This window comes from Pinus tabuliformis, chromosome X, assembly GCF_031772625.1.
Source record: "Pinus tabuliformis cultivar Carrire ecotype Pingquan chromosome X, CPIR1, whole genome shotgun sequence".
NCBI lineage: Eukaryota > Viridiplantae > Streptophyta > Pinopsida > Pinales > Pinaceae > Pinus > Pinus tabuliformis.
The window spans coordinates 1,637,371,938-1,637,392,662 of NC_142308.1; the positions used below are offsets into that span (position 1 = coordinate 1,637,371,938).

At 40.6% G+C, this 20,725-nt stretch overlaps 1 protein-coding gene across 6 annotated transcripts in view; it reads left to right on the forward strand.

Annotated features, from left to right (window-relative positions):
• The window catches only part of LOC149146305 (uncharacterized), a 93,375-nt gene that overhangs the window by 17,034 nt on the left and 55,616 nt on the right, over nucleotides 1–20,725 (forward strand). For 3 of the 6 annotated variants that reach the window (XM_089446988.1, XM_089446990.1, XM_089446986.1), the window contains exon 2: nucleotides 9,381–10,308. In XM_089446988.1, the coding sequence (XP_089303114.1) occupies nucleotides 9,437–10,308 (872 nt within the window). In that variant the 5' untranslated portion in view covers nucleotides 9,381–9,436. Of the gene's footprint in view, nucleotides 1–8,702; nucleotides 8,790–9,339; nucleotides 10,309–20,725 lie in introns of all 6 variants that reach the window. The other 3 variants (XM_089446989.1, XM_089446987.1, XM_089446991.1) reach the window with 3 other exon arrangements.

Genomic DNA, 20,725 nt, shown 5'->3' on the forward strand with positions numbered 1-20,725 from the left:
GGGTTTCCACCTTATATCATGGTGTTCATGTGTGTGGCTTTTGTGTGATGATCTGTTCTGTTATACTGCACCTGTTTCCTGTTAATATGGTTAATAATGTTCTGATGCATTTACTGAAGATAAGCTAACTGAATCATAAGATTTCTGGATATACGCTAGTTGCTTTAGACATAGTAGCGTGTACACGCGGGTTCACTTAACTGAAGTAGCGTATATGTTTCTGAGTATGAAATTTGTAAAGGTTTTACTGATCTGATAATACTGATTCACCCCCCCTCTCAGTATTATTTCCAACAATTGGAATCAGAGCCGGTCCTTCAGAGAAGCTTGATCGCTTGAAGGAGATTCGTAGAACAATGGGAAAGAAAGCACGTCAGAAGAAGAAGACAGCTCAAAGGAACAATGACAACCTGCTGTTGAGTGGAAGCAAGAATTCAGATCCTGAATCACCTCAGAATGAAGATGGACAAACAAATGAAGCATCAGATCAAAGCAAAAGGGAGAATGCCCTCAAAGAAGAAATCATCAGATTAGAAGATCAGTTGGAATGTGCCTCCAAAATTCGACAAATGCTGCTAGCGCTGAATAAAGAGCAAGAAAACGAGATCCTCAAACTAAGGCATCAGCTGGATGAAGGAAGGAAGCTGAAGAGACCTTGAAGAAGCAATGTCTGGAAAAAGAAGAACAACATCAAGTTGAGGTAAAAATCTTGAAAAGTAAATTAGAAGAAAAAGATAAACTATTACGATTTCAAGATAGTACTAAGATCTTGGATGATATTCTTAGTAGTCAAAGGTCCCCTGCTATCAAAACTGGTCTTGGTTTTCATGAGTCTATTGAAGATGAATCTGGTTCACAAAGTAAGACAAGAATCTCTAATGCAAAAACTGAAAGGCTCTACAAGGAGATGAAAGGACAACCCCATCAACAATCAAGGAAAGAGACTCCTCAAAGAAAATCTTTTACTCCTCCCATGAATAATGTTGAATGCCATGTATGTCATAATCTTGGACATGTTGCAGCCATATGTAGAAGAAGAAGGTTTCAAGACCATCATGCAGAAAGATCATCACATTCAAGGTACTTTAATGGATATTGCTTTTCTTGCAATATGTTTGGTCACAAAGCTGCCGATTGCTATAGGAGGAATATGAAACATGTAAGATGCTATGCATGTAACAAGCTTGGACATAGAGCAAAAGATTGCAGGAACAAAGCTCATGATAAAAAGAAATCATCAACATGCTTGAAGATATGGAAGAAGAAGGAAGTTCAGTTAGAAAGATGTGGCACAGCACATGGTACTCAGCCCAACACAGACATAACAGACTCAGGGGGAGCTGAAAGTGTCAAACTTCAGTGTTCAAATTCTCATACGCAAGTTTCATGAAGGAAATCCGCGTATATACGCGAGTTTCACACTGTAAAGTCGCGTATATGTCAGTTTGTGAAAAAGCAGTGGGGACAGACTCAGAAAAGGGGTCTGATATGATCCAGTCCAGTATATGCTCTATTGGTTAACAGTTACAGTCTGCTGAGGATGTCTGGAAATGTCTTGATACTTGTAAGATGTTAGAAGTTGTTTAATCCTAACTTGATGATGATGAGATCTTGATGCTTATTACTGATGTATGCATGATCAGATCTAACTACAGATGGCACAGGCTCAGGGGGAGCATATACTTCAAATAATGCATTGTTGGCATTATGGTTAGAAGTTGTTGATAAAGTCTATGAAGCTAAATGATACATCTTGCTGTTTGATCAAAGGAATTGCAGGCTGTTGCTTATGGTACAGATCATATATGATGAATGATAGTCATGGTCTTGAATGAATGGCTGGTCTTAGAACCTGCATCTGCTCAGGGGGAGCATGGATGGATTAATACAAAGGGGAGCCAAATCAGAAACTTCAACATGTACTCAGGGGGAGCATGGACAGATTGGTACACTTTGGCATATACAAAGGGGAAGCACTTTTGGAGATTTCAGCAGGTACTCAGGGGGAGTATGTACAACAAAAGGTATACCAAAGAGGAGAATATCTTGGTCCGCCCTTTGCCCTTGATGTCAAAGGGGGAGAGTGACTTGGTGTGGTGGTTGCCATCAAGTCCAAAGGGGGAGATTGTTGGCATTATGATACAAGTGTTGTCCTTGATGGCAACTCACTCAGAGGCAGGTACAGGTGATGGCAACTTAATAAGAGGACAGATCTTAGTACAGCAGGACAAGAAAGCGATATACGCAGGTTCAGTAAGGAAAATCAGCGTGTACATGCAGGTTGGCTTCAGTAAAAGCGCGTACATGTGAAAAGTACCTTTGGTCCGTGGCGGTTAGTCCTTGGAAGTTGTGCCTATGGTTTTGGACCATGGTGTCTCGACGGACGTGTTGATCCCTAGTTTTGAAGTTGATGGTATTGTGTTACTATGGTTTTGGACCGTGGTATTGTGAAGGGCCTAAGCCTATATAAGGAAAAGATCATTAGGCTAGATGGTTAGAGTTGGTGTGAATGATGAAGATCTGAGGAAGTGTGAGATCCAAATGCTGGTTATGGGTTGGTGATCTGAACCAAGGTTTCACTCATGTGGAGGAAGATGAACAATGGAACGAGATCTCAAGGCTTGGAATGATTATCTTCATATGGTATGACTGTGGATAGACTAGATCTATTGACGCATGTTTAGTGTTATGATCTGGGTATGTTCTGATGTCTAATATAGCTGCGGAGTTATAAGTTAGAATTTGCAGATCTGTACGCGGGTTGGTTTTGGTAAAAGAGCGTATACACGCAGGTTGGGTTCGTCGAAGTAGCGTATACAATGTGAAGTATGATATTTGAAGATGGAGTTGGATCTGGTTGTTGTTATGTTGTCTGGTTGTTGTTGACAGGGTTTCAGTGATTCAGTATTGGGTGATTCAGAGATTGATGATGCAGGTTGTACTACAATGGTGATTGTTTCATGGATCCAGTATGAAAATGTATGAAACGTGGTCCCGGGAAGATCGTAGGCCGGCACCTACGTACTGGTGAACATATCAGCCAGTACAAGAGCCAGGGGGTTGTAGCTCCCTTCCAGGAGCAGCTGGAAAACGAGTGAAGGTTGTAGCCTTCTGTAGGGTTGGCACCTACGTACTAGTAAATGGATCGGCTAGTACAAGAGCTATGAGGGTTGTAGCCCTCTGCAGGTTGTAGCCTGCGTGCTGGTAAATGACTGCACCAGTACATTGTAAAAGAAGTTTCTTATTAAAGAAGAAAGAGACGAATTGCAGCAGGTGGTTTTCACCCACATTGGGTTTCCACCTTATATCATGGTGTTCATGTGTGTGGCTTTTGTGTGATGATCTATTCTGTTATACTGCACCTGTTTCCTGTTAATATGGTTAATAATGTTCTGATGCATTTACTGAAGATAAGCTAACTGAATCATAAGATTTCTGGATATACGCTAGTTGCTTTAGACATAGTAGCGTGTACACGCGGGTTCACTTAACTGAAGTAGCGTATATGTTTCTGAGTATGAAATTTGTAAAGGTTTTACTGATCTGATAATACTGATTCGCCCCCCCTCTCAGTATTATTTCCAACAAATGAGAGAGAGCCTCACCATATCATCATTGGCAGTAGTTATTCCCACATTGCCAAGCTCATCTCTGCAGGTGGTGAGCTTGTTCAGATATGTGGAAATAGTATCACCCTTCTCCATCTTGATTCTTCGAAGCTTATCCTTGAGCGCCAATTTCCTTTGGTCGCTACTGTTCTAGTAGAGGTCCTTCAATGTCTTCCACATTGAAAATGGAATATCCTTCCCATGGAGACTCGAGACAATATGGTCTCGAACTCCCTCAAGGATGATCCGTCTCGCCTTCGCCACACACTTCTTCCACTCAGCCAACTCTTGTGCATTAGTTGAAGCTGGCTTTTGGATTTCTTGATCAATGAATTCCTTCAAGCCATTGTCTTCTAATACAACCTACATTCTATTTTTCCATGCTATGTAATTCGAGCTACCTTCCAAGGCATACTCGAGTCTCAAGCCATAGAACGCCATTGGCCAACCTTGAAGTATGATAAGAATTCGATTTGCACCTGCAACCCCGAACTTCAAACTTCGAATTCTCTTCTCAGTACACTGTTCGCAGCTCCGATAAACTTGGCTCTGATGTAGAAAATCTGCAAATTCTCTACAAATCTCGCTCTGATACCATGTAGAAATTTTCTCTACAAATCCAGCTCTGATACCATGTAGAAAATCTGCTATGTAGGTGAACCTAATAATGCAATATAAATCAAAGCAGAATAATATAACCTACTTCTACTATCAATTTGCGAAAACTTAAAGATCGAGTTGAACAATATAACCAGAAGAAGAAGAATCAATTCACAATACACATGAAAATACTTTGGGGAAAGCCTCAGCTAAAAACCCCACTATCTGTATTATCATACAAGGTAGAAATACATCAGAATTATACAATGCCTTAGCTCTCACAGCTAGCCAACTCTCAATACAATCCTCACAGATGCTCACAGGCAATCTTGGCTTCTCACAAGCCTTTCTCTTTGCCCTCCAAGCTCCTATTTCCTTGCGCTGTTCCTCTGGGATGATTCACCTTCAACCAAGTGGAACACTGATCTCACACACTGTCAGAACTGCGCAATCCTCAAGGAATGATTCCTTCTGCATGCATGAGTTTTCTTTATAAAAAAACACATGCAACTGATAGTAGACTGTCCTTGACATTTAACTTTACTGGGTCTTTCTCAGAATAGACATGCAAGAGTTTCTAATGAGGGAATCTTCAGTTAACTAGAGTACACTAGTTGAGTGCATGCATGCATCAACTGACTGTTATCTCACCATTAGTTCCTCAAACAGTTTGGAACTAATTTAACTGGACTTAACTCAATAAATTGAGTTAACTAATTACAACTCAAATATAACTCAATCTTATCTACGTAATTTAAGGGATAACTTTTGCATGACTTCAGAAAGACTTCTAACTTGAATTTCTCCAACTAATTAAGTCAAAATAACTTAATTAATTATTTCCAAGTAGCTATTAAGACTAAATTTGATTTTAATTCACAATTTAATTCAAGGACAAATTAAATTGGAATATTCTTGTTGCCACATTTCAACATTCGCTACTGGGTAATTGTGCATGTACGGGTTAGATTGAGTCTGTCGGCATTATCTCCCATCTTCTCCAATACCTCAAAAGGGTCATATTGCAGAGCCCTGATCTTCTTACCAAGGCAATATAGTGCTTTCCTTGGAGGGTTATATTGCTCTATTTATCATTTCTTATCTCCTCTTTTTATACCTAGTTATCTTTCTATTTGAAGCATGAAATTTGCTATATTTGCATTATACCTTCTATGAAATTTCCTCTATTATTGTCTAAAACAATTCCTCCTGCTTGCTTTTGAATTTTTCCATTATACCTTCATGCACTCACTATTCTTGGAGCACAGGGTTGGGAGTAATTTTGGGATAGGGGTTATTTATTAGGGGTCAACAGCTATACTTGAAAAGGTGTGTGCCCCAAGAGGACCATTTATGGCATGCTTTTGTGCTATCTGCATGATATTGTCTATTCTTGAGATAGGGTGCACTTATGGGGCCTTAATTATCCCATATATGGAGCACTTCACGTAGAGACTTCCTTGTGGTATTTTTGGAAATTCTGTTCTTATTGGACCTAGTATTGGTTATACTCTAGAGTTGGATATCTATTTTAATCCATCACTACTCTTGCACTTATCTCTTTGTTGTAAAATCGCTGGAGGAAGATCATCAATGCTTTCTTCCTTCCCCTGCTTCATATTTATTTCTAGAGAGCATGTGATTGAGAGCTACCAATATAGTGCAGGGATTAGTTGAACAACGTTGCAGTCATCATCGTGATTTGTGTTCTATCCCATGTGATGTGGAGAAGTTGAAAATCTTGGCTTCTCCCACATTGTACTCGTATTGGTTGTATCCTTTAGTCCCATTGACCTATTTATGGTCATTCGTTGGACATTAAAGAAATTATCTTATCTTATCATATCTTAAGATATCTGAGAGTGATTAGTGTATTCCTACTTCTTAAATACTTTGTTCTACCTATAACCCTTGGTAATAATGATCTATCATTTGCTTGATGACTGATACTTGTGATTATTGTGTAAGAATTTATATCATATGTAGAGTCTGTCTTGCTTTTATTGCATGCTTAATAGCAAATTGAGTAGGAAGAAACCAATAATTTTCATTTTTCCTACTTGATTTCTTGAATTCATTATTCAGCTCTATTACTGGCCAAATTGTATGTTAGAATGATAAAAGCTTTAACCCACATTGTACAATCCAAGCGGAACCTAGGAAGGTCACCCATTGTCAACTTAATGACCTACCTCTGCAATTTAGGCTAGATCTCCTTTGGCTCAAGGGGGGATTCCATAAAGAATCACTAGGGCTAAGTAATAAGAAACAAGGTGATATCACAAAGATTAGTGCCAATATTTAGGGGCTATGGAGTCAAGAGAAAGTCAATGATGAGAGGGTATTGAGAATAACAACCTCCTTTTGTCAGTTATCTGTAATAATGGATCAGCGGAGGGACTAGCATCTAGAGAATGAGTAATCTCTTAGCTAATCAAGGAAAAGTGTAAAGCCAAAACCCCACTAGAGAGCATTCCTCACTAGGATTGCCCTTAACCCAAGGATCGACTATGGCATGAAACAAATGAAGCTTTCGTTAAGGGAACCCCTTCGAGGGTCTGCCGAGCAAAGAGGCTCAATGCCTCCCTCACACCATCAAAGGGGATATGAAGACCTATGCCTTTGACATCCTCTTCCATGTGACAGTATTTCCCCTCAATGGATTGATCTCACAAAGCCTTGCGGTGATATTGAATTGCTTATAAATTAAACCCCTAAAAATACTGTAAACGGAACCAAGAAAGAACTAGCCTTCTTTGCTGAAACATACATCACATAATAGACACTCAACACCAATAGACACCTAGAGACATTTCATTAAACCCCAGGGAGAGGAATACTCCTACTATCCAACCATGATTACAAATGAGGAAGCTCTTCCTTTATATAGAGGAGGTAAGAAACTTCCTTTGCATTAAATAATATTATTTGCAGAATTTTCTTAGATCTAATAAGGAAATTCTATATCTAATCTACTTCTAGAGGTAAAGATCAATAAATAAAGTGGTCAAAGCTACATGTACGATGAGAAATACACAAATCCCCATGAAGAGGTTCAAATACACAAATCCCTATGAAGGAGAGGTTCAATCCACCCAATAAAGAGAAGAAATGGTCCAACACTGCAACATTTGACTTGATCTAGACTGAAATATTCCTTAAAATGTTCGACCTCTTGAAAATGATGCCCAACGCCCCCTTGGAATGGTTCAACGACTAGGTGGAGGGTTGACCTACACAATGAGAAAGCCAACGTTCACTTAGTTATTGCTCAATCTTGGAAAAGGTGCCTAAGGTCTAGGAGGAGGGGACTCACTTTGCATGAGATGGCTAATGCCTTGCTTGATTTGGCTAGTATTTTGAGTGAGGAGGTTAGATGGAAATTGGATTGACCATTTTAGACCCGCCAACATTCACTTTTCTCCCTCACTGTTCCCATTGTTGACCTTGGACTCCAATGTATAGCTTGGACAAGGTGGCGAGTTGAACTAGGAGTCAACGACCTGCATTATCTTGCATGAAAACACCAATCTTCCTCCTCTTTTGAACATGAAAAGGCTTTCATGGGTGATAGGAGGCCTTATGGCCAACATGCAATTTATAATATAGCACATGCAATGGCTTTGCTTTGCCTCATTTATGTTCACAGAACATATGCCCATGTCAGCCTTTAGAGATGGGATTCACCTTGAAATATCTTCCTTTTGCCAAAAATTCAACATGGCATGTCAAGTCCGCCTCGTGCTGATCATGATGAGCCCTTGTTGAATTCTAGAGTGGGGACCCTGTGCATTGGAATCCGTGACCTTGGGAAATATCAAGATGCCCAAAATCAGAATAAAAACAGTCATGTCTCCTGTCTGCCCTGCTCATCAAAATGCAAATAAAAGTGAATAATTTGATTACAGGTACCCCTGCTGGAAGGTGGGGTAACAAGCTCCATGGAAAGCACTGGTCGATTTACTTTGTTAGTTTAATCATTTAGGGATATATATCATTGTTGATTCTTGTTCATTTTCATTAGTATTTTGTCAAAAAACAGCAAGCTTAATGTGCAGATTTTTGACATTTTTTACAGAACGAGAAAGGATTTTCAACTCATCAATTTTCATGCATGATAAAATATAAAAATAGAATTTAATTCATGTTTTCCAGCATAGAAGATAGTAAGAACAACTTGCTGATAAACATTGTTTTTACACAGTAATCAACGGTTTTCCTCATCTTAGTTGGCTTGGTTTGCATACCCATATTTATTGAGTAGTTATTGCATTGATTTCCTTGTTTATCCAGCAGTTTAGAGTAATTTTATGCATGTTTACAGCTTGCTGCTCCGTACTATTTAGCAGAAAACAGTATCTTTTCCCTTCTAATTTATAGTTTGCATAATTTTCCATGCTCTTTAGCACACTGTCTGCTTTCCACGTTTTCTGATTTATTTGTTTTCTAAAATATAGCGGATTCATGTTATTGATTTGAGATGCTCCTTGCCAGTGTTGATTTGCAGTTGACACCTTCGCTTAGGGACACCCCCTCTGAAGTTAGTATGCGCTAACTTTGAAGCAATAGGAAACAAGCGAGGTGACTGTTTTATTTCCTATAGTTATCTGGACTTCACTTACATTTTGCAGGACAGGAATTTCTTGACGATAACATGCCCCATTTAGCTTATTCTAGCCCTTGATAACAGGAAGACCACTTTTCAATAGCACTTACCATCATCTACATTTCTAATGTGTTATGCTGGGATAATTAGTTTTGCTACATAAACTGAGGAATACACAGGTGAGTAAAATACCTGGGATTTTTAACTGGTATTTTCTCAACTAGAAAGAGAAAACATGAAAAGATGGATCTGATAGCCTTATATGCCTAATTTAAGATAAATACATTTGTTATTCCTCTGTCATATCCTATTATAGTACATAACTACCCCATTAGGTAGAATTCAAACTAGTCATGTTTCCTTGTTTGGTATCCTTTGAACTTGCTGTTGCTTTTGAAGGCATGGAACGTGATATAGTCTTGCATTTAAATTGATTCTATGCTTGAAAGTTGAATGAGAGTGCCTATGTCTATAAGTTGCAGTTTCATTTTCGCTCACCCATGAAGTACTCCTACTTGTGAACAGCTTGCCCTCTGGTGTCTGAGATCATTTTTTTGGTGCTGCAGGCTAATCTGCACAACTCGAACACCATTGTATTGAAAAGTTCACAAGGGGAAACAAAATGAATGGAGATACTGAAAAAGAGTTATTGAAGGCCCAAATCAGGGAGATGAAGGATACGTGGCAGGTGGAATTGACCCATAGACAAGCTCGAGAGGACCTTCTGGAATCAGAACTGTTGGAGGTGAAAGAATGTCTTTTGAGTGCTGGGGAAAGAGAGAAAAATGAAGTGGATCATCTTCGTCGGCGTGTCAAGACTGCAAATAATTTGTTGTCATTTTTGAAGTCCAAAGCAAGAATTATGTCTATGCCAGGTTTTGCATATACTGCATGTGGTATCAAATATGAAGAAGGTGTAGGATTTGTTGACAAAAAGGGTGTTCCCATGGGTGAGTGGTGCAAGGATCCTAACATTTCGCTATTCGAAAGTTCAAAGGTCAAAGGATGCAGCCAAAACTCAGATCCAAAATGTGAAGGGGACATGGTAGGCCCTACAGAACAGAGTGAAGAGGAGTATGTGGAACAGATAGCTATGTCTGTGATGTTAGTGAACGATGTGATGGAGGTGCTTCTTAAAAGGACTATTATAGCTGAGACAGAGATTGCATTGGAGAGAAAAAAGGCAAATGTAAGTCAGGATCAGGTGAAGAAGAAGGCACTGCAGATTGAGAACATGTGGGCACGAGTAGAAGAGATGGAGAATGTAGCCAAAGGAACCAGTGGGGTCCTAAAGGAAATGCAGCAGAAGCTTGAACATATGGAACAGGAGACCTTAAGGCAAAGACAGCGTGCCGCACAAAATGAGCAGGAACTGTCAAGGGTGAGGCATGATTTTGAGGTTTTACGGTCTAATATTGATAATCTAACTGGTACAAGGGAGTCTCTGTTGTCATCTGAGAAGCGACTCCAAGAAATGGAGAAAGTTTTGGAAAGGTAGGCCTGCTTGTCTTCTGTTTTCTTTATCTCACTTTGGATGGCCTTAGATGTTTTCCTTGGCCTAGAATGTGCTGACTTTCTTGTGCCTTGGATGTGACCTGAAGTGAGTCCAGTTGGATGAATTACTGTTTTTATAAAATCCTTTGTTGTTTCTTCAGGAAAATTAAACCTTTTCTTCTTATTGTTTAGTCTCTTATTAATTATTTGAGAATACAAACAGAATAAGGTACATGTTTGCATGATATATAATGCAAATGCAAAAGAAAAATAGAAGATACACTTAGAAAAGATGAGACAATTTTACCATTGACCAATCTAAATGTGATTATAGTGGAAATATCACCGCTTATCAGTCTGAAAGATAATGTTTTCACTGAATACAGCACACCTGTAAAGTGCATATTCCACCTTTTTAGCTAGAAAATATTTCACATCTAATTTGTGTGTCTTGGGTGGTGGGGAGGGGTAGGGGCAGGGGAAGTTCATAACAACCAACAATTTTCTATGTAGAATGGTGCTTTATAGACAACTTTGATCTTAATGATGCCCTTTCATTTGCATCGGGATTTGAGCTGTGATGATGCAAGACGAGAAGCTGGCAAACTTCTAGCTATAAGAGAGGACTTGAAAATAGAGAACCCTATTAACTATTAATTCAGCTTGATTACAAAATAGCCTTGACACAAGCACCCAGGTTTAAGGTTAGCGGAACAACCATGAATTCCAGAGAATACCGAGGTAATGAATATGTATGTACTATGTCCTAATGCGACAATTATAATTGACAAATGGATGCCATGAATATCAGAATGGCACATTCAAACAGGGGCAGCCCAATAACATATGCAGAGTAAACTTGATAAGTTCTAATTTGTCTAGACATGGATATTATGTTGCATAAATGTTTTCTCCTTTCTCATGGCAGATTGTTTTGATGTTTGGTGAACTTGATCATTTTGATGGAGGTTAAAGTGGAATTTTAGAGATTTTGCTTGTATTTTACCCTTATCTGCTTTCTATGAAGGCCAAGGGGTAGTTTTTGCATGCAGAACTAAGTATAGACTACCTGCACTCATTTTGGAGGCCTGATTGCCAACAAAATTACATTCACAGTTTCTGTGTAAGCAGAGTATACCTCAACTAATTTGACATCCTGAAAATTCCACACCATGTTATTTCAATAAACAGTTTTGTTTTGCAAGGCCATAATATAATAAATTTACTGGTCAATTTGTATTGAAATTGCTATCACTTGTATAGTCATTGTAAATCATTTTTTTCCATGTAACCAAACACCCCACCATCCAGCTTGTAGGCAAGGGTAAGATATTCTTCAGGGTTCAAGTCTGTACAGCAAGAAGCCTCAAAGCCATTACAACAATATACTCAATATGAACTGAACATGTCACTAGCGGGAATCAAACCTAGGTGGAGAGGATAACAGTCATTCCTCCCAACCACCAAAGATAAACCCAATTGAAATAGTCATCGTAAATCATATATTGCTAACTTGTTAATATTTATTTTTGCAAAGGTTGCTACTTTTAGTTATAATTTTGTTTCAAACTCATGTTGATTCAACTACTCCCTCTTCCGGATGAGGAAGAAATAAGAGAAATTGTCTATAGCTTTGTGTCGTTCTGCTTTATGGCTCCTCTCCAATAAATTTGCACCCAAAGTTGGTGGTGGATGGCACCCCATGCCAACATGGAGTACCTGCTGTTCCATGGTTGTATAATATTACATTGTTCATTTGTCTGCACTTTCAGTTCCTGTTTATCACTGTTTGCGTTAATTTTTTCATTCCTTTGATAAGTTGCCCATTCTTATTTTTTTCGAGGAAAATCTCCTAGGGAAAGCCTTGGGTACTTCCCTGTAGTTCGCGGCAATGTTTTTAAAACCGGAACCGGTGACCGGACCGGTCCACCTAATGAACCGGTTTACCAACCGGAACCGGTCTAACCGGCACTGGTTTGGTCTAAACGAACCGGTTTTAAAAAAATACATTAAATAATCAATTTTTAATGAAACAAAACTATTTTTAGATGTAAAACCATGATTCCAAGCCAATAGAGACAAAATATGCAAATTTTGCTCATTTATATACCATGTAAAGGTGAATACATCAAAATGGCACCGAGTGCAACACATATCATCAACAAAATAGCAAAATACATAACAAATGAGGCTCTAAATGGCCTATAAAGTCCAAAAACATTGCTGCAAGCTATGAGGCCATTGGCCTACTACAAGTCTACAGTATACACATGATCAATCATCAAGTTCATTACCACTACTACTAGTAGACACAAGATCATCATCAGGAGCTACATAGACATCATCTGGTTCAGAGTCTGAGGATGCCTCAGCCTGATCTGCAACCTCAATATCAATGCCACCAATGACAATAGAAGTGGACCTAATGGAAGCACGAGTTTGTCGACCTGCATGACTAGTGCCTTCCATTGGTTCCTTGCCTTTCCTTGATGCCGCTATTGATCCTGGTTCTGATGCCACCACATAATCTGCTTCATCCCCCGCCAAAGCCATGTCGATATCAAAATCAGCCTCAAACACAGGTTCTTCAGTCTCCTCCACCCATTCTGATGTTGGATCAATATCGTCCAACACAATGGGATCTAGATCAGGAGTTTTTCTTATCATTTGGAGCTCTAATTGCATTTATTGTTTACCCCCAAACCATGAAATCCTGAAAACCATTAAGTCTGTTGAATTTTGAGTGAAATCTAAAATTCTAGTTTCTCCATATGAAATCCAATGAGGTCGAAACCACTCTCAAACATCCTGAGTCATTTCATGGTAATGTTAAAAATTTAAGTAAAAGGATGAAAATGAAAATTAAAGGAAATGTCACTTTTACTTTAAGAATTTAACATTACCATTAATTGCCAACATTGTTAGGGTTGAAACACCCTTAGTCCCCCCCCAAAACCCCTCAAACACAGTCAAAAACATGTTTTTTTAACTTTATGGTGGTTGTGCCTAAAACCGGCCGGTTTAGGACAAAACCGGCCGGTTTGTAACAAACCGGCCGGTTTTGTCCTAAACCGGCCGGTTTTCACCGGTTAGGGCCAAAAATCGGGCAAATGAAGGGTCTGACCGGGTTTTTAGGCTGGTTTGGACCGGCCAGCTAGCTAACCGGCCGGTTTGACCGGTTACCGATTTTTCTGAGCGGTTTATAAAATTATGGTTCGCGGTGTTGATTTTTAAGGCATCCTCTAGACTGATAATTACTTCTTATCTATGTTGCACTGGTTGAGGGGATGGGGGGGACAAGGGGTACCGGGGGACAAGTTTCCGGGACGGCTAGAGCGCACCCCCAAATTTTCAGGGGACGACAAGTTGGGGATGACAAGTGCGGCAACTAATTTTTATATTTATTAAAAAATAAAAATAAAAATAAAATTTAGTAATTCAGCATAAACATGAATAATAAATTAAAATATAAAAATTAGAACTATTACTAGTTTTGAAATTCAAATTACAAAATAAAATACTAAAGTCTAACACTATCTAATTATCATTGCGCATCACAAAAACAAATCTCGTCATCATTGCCCATTGTCAAGAACTTAAGAAGTGTTGAAATGTGTAACTAGGTTCGGTCTTCATAAATATGAAATGCACTTTTGATTCTTGTATATTGTAAAATGAAAGAAAAATTATTATTGTTATTTTTGTAGCATGGGTTTCATGCTCAAGGTCATTTTATTTAGAGGTCAAGCACCCATTGAGTGCTTCTAGGGTTTGTCATGATGGATTGCAAACCTTTGACAATCCCGATCACAAAATTGAAGAGGCCAAGAAGTTCCGAATCAAGCCCGGTAGATATTACAAGGTATAGACAATTGATTGGCTCACCGATGTATTTGGTAAATACTCAACCATACATTTGTTTTGCAGTGAATGTTCTTAGTCAATTCCAAGTAGAGCCCAAGCATAATCATTGGGCAGCAGCCAAGCATATACTGAGATATCTGCTAGGAACAATCCACTACTGCTTGAAGTATGATAAGAGGAAAGATGTCCACTTGATTGGTTATATAGATTCTGACTGGGGAGGTAGTGAGATGGATGGGAGAAGCACTACTGGAGGATGTTTTGGTTTGGGATCCTCCATGATATCCTAGATGAGTAGAAAGCAAGAATCGATTGCTTTGAGGAGCGCTAAGATTAAATATATTGCAGACAGTGAAGTAAGCAGAGAAGCTATCTAGTTGGAAGCTGTTGTCTGACCTGTTTGAAGGATTGATGGACCCTACAATGATACATTGTGACAACACCAACTGTATAAGGTTGTCTGAAGACCCAATGTTCCATGGAAAGACAAAGAACATAAATAACAAGTATCACTACATACGAAAGCTGGTGCAAGATGGAGTGTTGCAGCTACAATATATCTCCACCGATGAGCAGGTAGCTGACATCTTGACAAAATATCTTCCTAATAAGAAGCTTGTGTATTTGAGAGGCAACCTTGGCTTGGTTGATATGTCCTCTCTAGTTGAGAGGGAGAGATAGACACGTCATTCTTGTGTTCACTTTGTGAAGAAAGAATGGAGGATTGGGTAAGCATCTGGTTTCCGATACTCTTTGAGGATGAGGTAGGGCATCCAAGATAAGAGTAGTCGAAGAGGAAATTCCTTGAGGATGTGTTATTCCAAGATAGGAATTTTTTTAAAAGACATACCCTGTGAACAACCAGGTGGGGTATTTGCCTTGAGAGACAATGATGATGGTGTCTATCAAACATTGGTCTTGCCAACATTGTGCTCTGATATTGTGGAGAGATAGAGCTGTTAGTCAAGGCGTTGCTATGTGAAAATGCTGGTTGGTATGATGCAAAAGATGGCTTACCAATCCGACTCTTCTTATGAGATCTCTTCAGTTTGAGAATGTCCATGTACCATTATGAATACCTCCCTAGTTAAGAGGGAGTGTTGAAATGTGTAACTAGGTTAGGTCTTCAGAAATGCGAAATGTACTTTTGATTCTTGTATATTGTAAAATGAAAGAAAAACTATTATTGTTATTTTTGTAGCATGGGTTTCATGCTCAAGGTCATTTTATTTAGAGGTCAAGCACCCATTGAGTACTTCTAGGGTTTGTCCTAGGGTTAAGAAGTCAAAAGAGTCATTGTCATATGAAGAAGTCCCCATTAGGCACATTGTAACTTGTAAAAAGAATTATTTTTGTATTTAAAAGTGTCAAAATACTCTCCAAGACCAAGTCGCCCTGGTAGCTAAGAAATCAACCTCAGTTAGGGCATGACACCCTCCTTGGAAGCCTATATATAGGAGGGAACTCGACCTCCTATGGACATTCATTCATCTTCTCATCATTTAAGCGAAGGAGCAAAAGAAGGCTAGTGAAGAAGGAAGAAAGTCGAAGGACAAGTGTTTGGGTTATTTCTCTCTCTCTTTCTCTCTCATGTGTGAAGGAGGAAGGTTAGGGTTTTGCTGCTGCAAGGTAAAAGTTGAGGAACTTGTAGTAAGAAGGTCGAAGGAAGGTGTATCAGGTCAACTACAATCCCTAGAAGGAGGAGAAACTCAAGCGAAGGTCAAAGGAAGCCTTGGAAGCCCTAGATTTGCTCCAATGTTCCACCAAGGTTCTGGGACGAGGGGGTGAGGGAGCGAGGATACGTGGGAGCGGCCTATGCAAAAGCTCCCCACCAATTTTTAGGAAACGTGGGGGGACGTGAGGGTCTTAAAAACTTATAATTATAAAATATAATTTATAAATTGAGTCCATTATGACAATTGGGTTTGAATTGCTGCAAAGCATGATCATTGATATGAATATCATTATCTAATATCATATAAATTTAAAATTCTAATTTATAATCATATATCATACATTATGATTAAAGTTTGTTGAAATTTGGTACCGGAGGACAGGTGGTTCCCTTAGGCTTTGATCTTTGGCCTAGGGAAAAGTGTCCAAAAGAATTTAATTTTTCTCCTAAAGTGACTTTATAATTTTATAAAGTTAAATCTAATTTAAAAGTGACTTTAAGTGATAAAGTTACTAAGTCTAATTTTAAAGTGACTTTTATAAAGTCAATGAAAAATTAGAAAGGAAAAGTGACTTTGGAAATAAATGACTAAGTGGGTCTTTATTAAAGTGGGGTGAATTAAAAAATAAAAAGTGATTTAAATGAGCATTTAATCTCAGCCTTAGATCTCAATCTATTTCAACCATTGGATTTAGGAATCACCCAAAAGTCACTTGGATCACCCAAAAGTCACTTGGGGTTAGATTAAAGGAGGAAAAGGAGGAAAATGTCATTCATTCTTTCATGAGCAGATTGAGAGAAGGAGAGCAAAAGAGCAAGGGAGATTTCTGGACAGTGAGCTGCGGAGTTTCAGCAGAGCGGAGTTTCAGCAGCGGAGTTTCAGCAGGGCGGAGTTTCAGCAAGTCTGTACAGCGGAGTTTCAGCAGGGCGGAGTTTCAGCAAGGCTGAGTTTCAGCAAGGCTGAGATAAGTTGTAAAAGTTTGCTTGCTGATTTTTGCTGAATATTTCTCTTACTGTAAAAAGGCATTTTCCAGAAATAAAGAGCTCTTAAACTGGTTTTCCCCAAGAGTTGTAGGGGGTTTTTCCAAGGTCACATTGACCAAAAATCTCAGTGTTTAAATGTGTTTTAATGGCTGTTTATTACTGCTGATTTTTATTTCTACAATTTCCAGCATTCTGTAAAATTTCCAAAATTTGTGTTTTCAACAAATTTATTTTTTCCAGCTTGTTAAATGTATGGTTATGGGAAAGGGCATTTAACTATATGGGAGAAATAAGGAGAAACTGAAAACCGGGATGAGAAATGAGAAATTTCTACATGGTATCAGAGCTTGAGTGCTGAAGGACAGTTTGGGACAGCAAAAAGAAAAATTACCGCTGCTGACTTTTCACTCAGAAAATTCCAGCAAGCTGATTTTTTTCATAAACAACAGTTTTATCTTTACTACAGCAGTGCTATTTTTCAGTTTTAGGACAACAGGATGTCATTGGGATTGAGGGTGGAGGATAGGCTGGATGGGCATACAAATTACAACGTTTGGAAGGAGAGAATGCAGAGTATCTTTGAGGAGGCAGAAGTCTGGGATATCATGGTGCATACCACACAGAACCCTGTTGTTGTGCCTACTGATGCTACTCAGTTGACAGCTTATAATAAAAAGAACAACATGGGTAAGAGGCTAATTCTAGACGGAATCAAAGACCATTGCATTTCTCATGTGAGAGGAAAGAGCAATGCCCATGAGATGTGGACAACATTGTCCAATCTCTACCAGAGTACCAATGAGAACCGGAAGATGGTCCTGAAGGAGAAGCTGAAGAACATTAAGATGGGTAATGATAGTGCAGCTGGATATCTCACAAAGATTACAAATGCGAGAGATGAGTTGGCAGCGATTGGAGAGGCCATTCCACCCACTGAGTTGGTGCGGATTGCAGTGAATGGCCTCCTCCGTTCATGGTTGAACTTCGCTGATGGGGTTTGTGCACGTGAGACCCTTCCCACATGGGAGAGGTTTTGGGATGATTGCATTCAGACAGAGATCAGGAAAGGTCAGCTTGGGGCAGCCAAGCCAGTTGAGCAGGATGAGGATGTAGCACTGGTGGCAGGAGGCAAGAAAGGCAAAGGGAAGAAGCAGGCTTCCATAAGCAGTGGTGGGGGCAAAGGCAAAGGTAAAGGTAAACAGGGGAACACACAGAAGGACTATTCCAAGGTGAAGTGTTGGAATTGTCAAAAGATGGGACACTATGCAGTTGTGTGTCCGAGAAGAAGAAGAAGAAGGGGAAGAACCAGGACGTGGCAGCTTTAGCAGAGATTGAGGACTTTGTAGGTCGTTTTGACCGGGAGTTTGCGTTCACTACGTGTGAGTCCTCTAGTGCAGGATCACCTGCCACACAGGTTCAGAGGGAGCATGCTTTTCCCTCGATTAGCGGAGCATCTTCAGGTATCTGGTATGTGGACAGTGGGGCTTCACGTCACATGACAAGAGTCCGTGAGTACTTCTCAGAGCTTTCAGAGAGTGGCACTGATATAGAGGTAGTACTCGTGATGACAGAGTTGTTAGAGCAGTCGGGGTGGGGACACTGACATTTCAGAGGGAGTCCAAACCTCCCTTGAAAGTGTCAGATGTTCTTTGTGTGCCAGGGATGAGGAAGAACCTCATATCCGTCTCAGCTTTGGAGGACAGAGGATATGAGGTACTGTTCAGGGGAGGACAGGTGTTGATGTATCCCAGGGGCACTCCAGCTGATTTAGCTAGAGTGATAGGTGTATGCCATGCAAAGGTGTACAAGTTTGCATTCCAGCCCCTTTTGGCATTGAGCAGTAGTACCGACAGCAGAGCTAGCAGTTCTGAGCTGTGTGAGATTTGGCATCGCAGGATGGGACATATGTATCATGGAGCCTTGAGGACATTGCGGGAGATCACTACAGGTGTGCCAGATTTCAGTACTGATCACTTTGATACTTGCAGAGGTTGTGCGATGGGCAAGTTTGCCAAATCCCCTTTTCCCAGCAGTGACAGCAGAGCGACTGGGATACTTGATTTGATTCATTCCGATGTGAGCGGTCGGATGTTTCATGTTTCCTTGAGTGGATATGAGTACTATGTTTTATTCATTGATGATCACTCCAGGAGGACCTGGATTTATTTTTTGAAGACCAAGAGTGAGGTCTTCAAGCGGTTTCAGGAGTTCAGAGCTCTTGTGGAGACACAGACAGGTCGAAAGATCAAGTCCCTGAGGTCGGACAATGGAGGAGAGTACACCCTTGGAGAGTTTGTTGACTATTGTGCGGAGGCAGGCATTAGGAGGGAGTTCACTGTTCCTTACAGCCCCCAGCAGAATGGGGTTGCAGAGAGGAAGAACAGATCCATCATAGGGGCTGCCAAAGCCATGTTACATGATCAGGGGTTGCCATTGTTCTTGTGGGCAGAGGCCTGCAATACAGCTGTTTACTTGCAGAACAGGAGTCCGCATCGTGCCTTGGGGCACATGACTCCGGAGGAGGCTTTCTCTGGGAAGAAGCCTGATATTGGTCATCTTCATATCTTTGGATGCATTACATACTCCTATATACCCAAGGAGAAGAGGACCAAACTAGAGCCCACCGCAGAGAAGGGTATCTTTGTGGGCTACAGTGAGACCTCAAAGGCCTTTCAGATTTACATTCCTACACAGAGGAGAGTTGTTGTCAGACGGGATGTGAAGTTTGAGGAGGACAGGGCATTTAGGAGGTCACGGGAGTTAGAGTATCTGGATCAGCCAGACCCTCAGCAGCAGTTGAGTCAGTCGCAGGGATCCAGTGGGCAGGGATCAGGAGGATCAGGAGGTACATCTATGAGGATGTCAGGTCTGTTAGTGAGCAGTGGCTCACCGAGCTAGAGGGGTGGTGCTCCGGGCAGCATGCAGAGCAGTTCACAGAGCAGTTCACTAGGGAGTCCACTGATGGACAGTTCACACGGTACCTCAGCTTCTACAGGTTCAGGTGCAGGCAGGAGGACAGTAGACAGACAGTCAGGAGTTCAGGCTCCTGATGATGATGATGAGGAGGAGTTTCATTCTCCGGCGGGAGAAGTGCAGTCAAGGAAGAGGAGGCCCAAGTGGCTTCAGGACACCTTAAGAGATGCCTCATCTGTTGCTGAGCCGAAGAGGCCGGTCAGAGAGAGTAGACCACCTGAGAGGTTTTGTAGCTATATGGCGATGGTTACCAGCATCCTTGACTCTGAGCCTTCTAGCTATGAGGAGGCAGCTAGCCAGTAGGTCTGGAGAGAGGCCATGCAGGAGGAGTATTCTTCTATCATGAAGAATGATGTTTGGGAGGTGGTGCCGAGGCCTGAGGGCAAATCCATGGTTACTTCCAGATGGCTTTACAAGGCAAAGCATGCTGCAGATGGCAGCATTGAAAAATTCAAAGCAAGGTTTGTGGCTAGAGGGTTCTCCCAGGTAGAGGGAGTTGATTATGAGGAGACCTTCGCTCCCGTGGCTCGATATACTTCGATCCGCTCCATTATATCGATAGCAGCAGAGATGGGTTGGAAAATCCACCAGATGGATGTGAAGACTGCATTTCTCAATGGCTTCATACAGGAGGAGGTGTACATTGAGCAACCACAGGGCTTTGAGGTGCATGGGAAGGAGTCCCATGTGTGCAGACTGAAGAAGGCCCTTTATGGCCTGAAGCAAGCTCCCAGAGCTTGGTACTCCAGGATAGATACATATTTGCAGGGGATGGGTTTCACAAAGAGTGAGGCAGATCCGAACCTTTACTTTATTGTGATTGGTGAGGAGCCTCTCATTCTGGTGCTGTATGTGGATGACTTGGTCATTACAGGTGCAGAGAGACTCATAGAGCACTGCAAGAGAGATCTTGCGATGGAG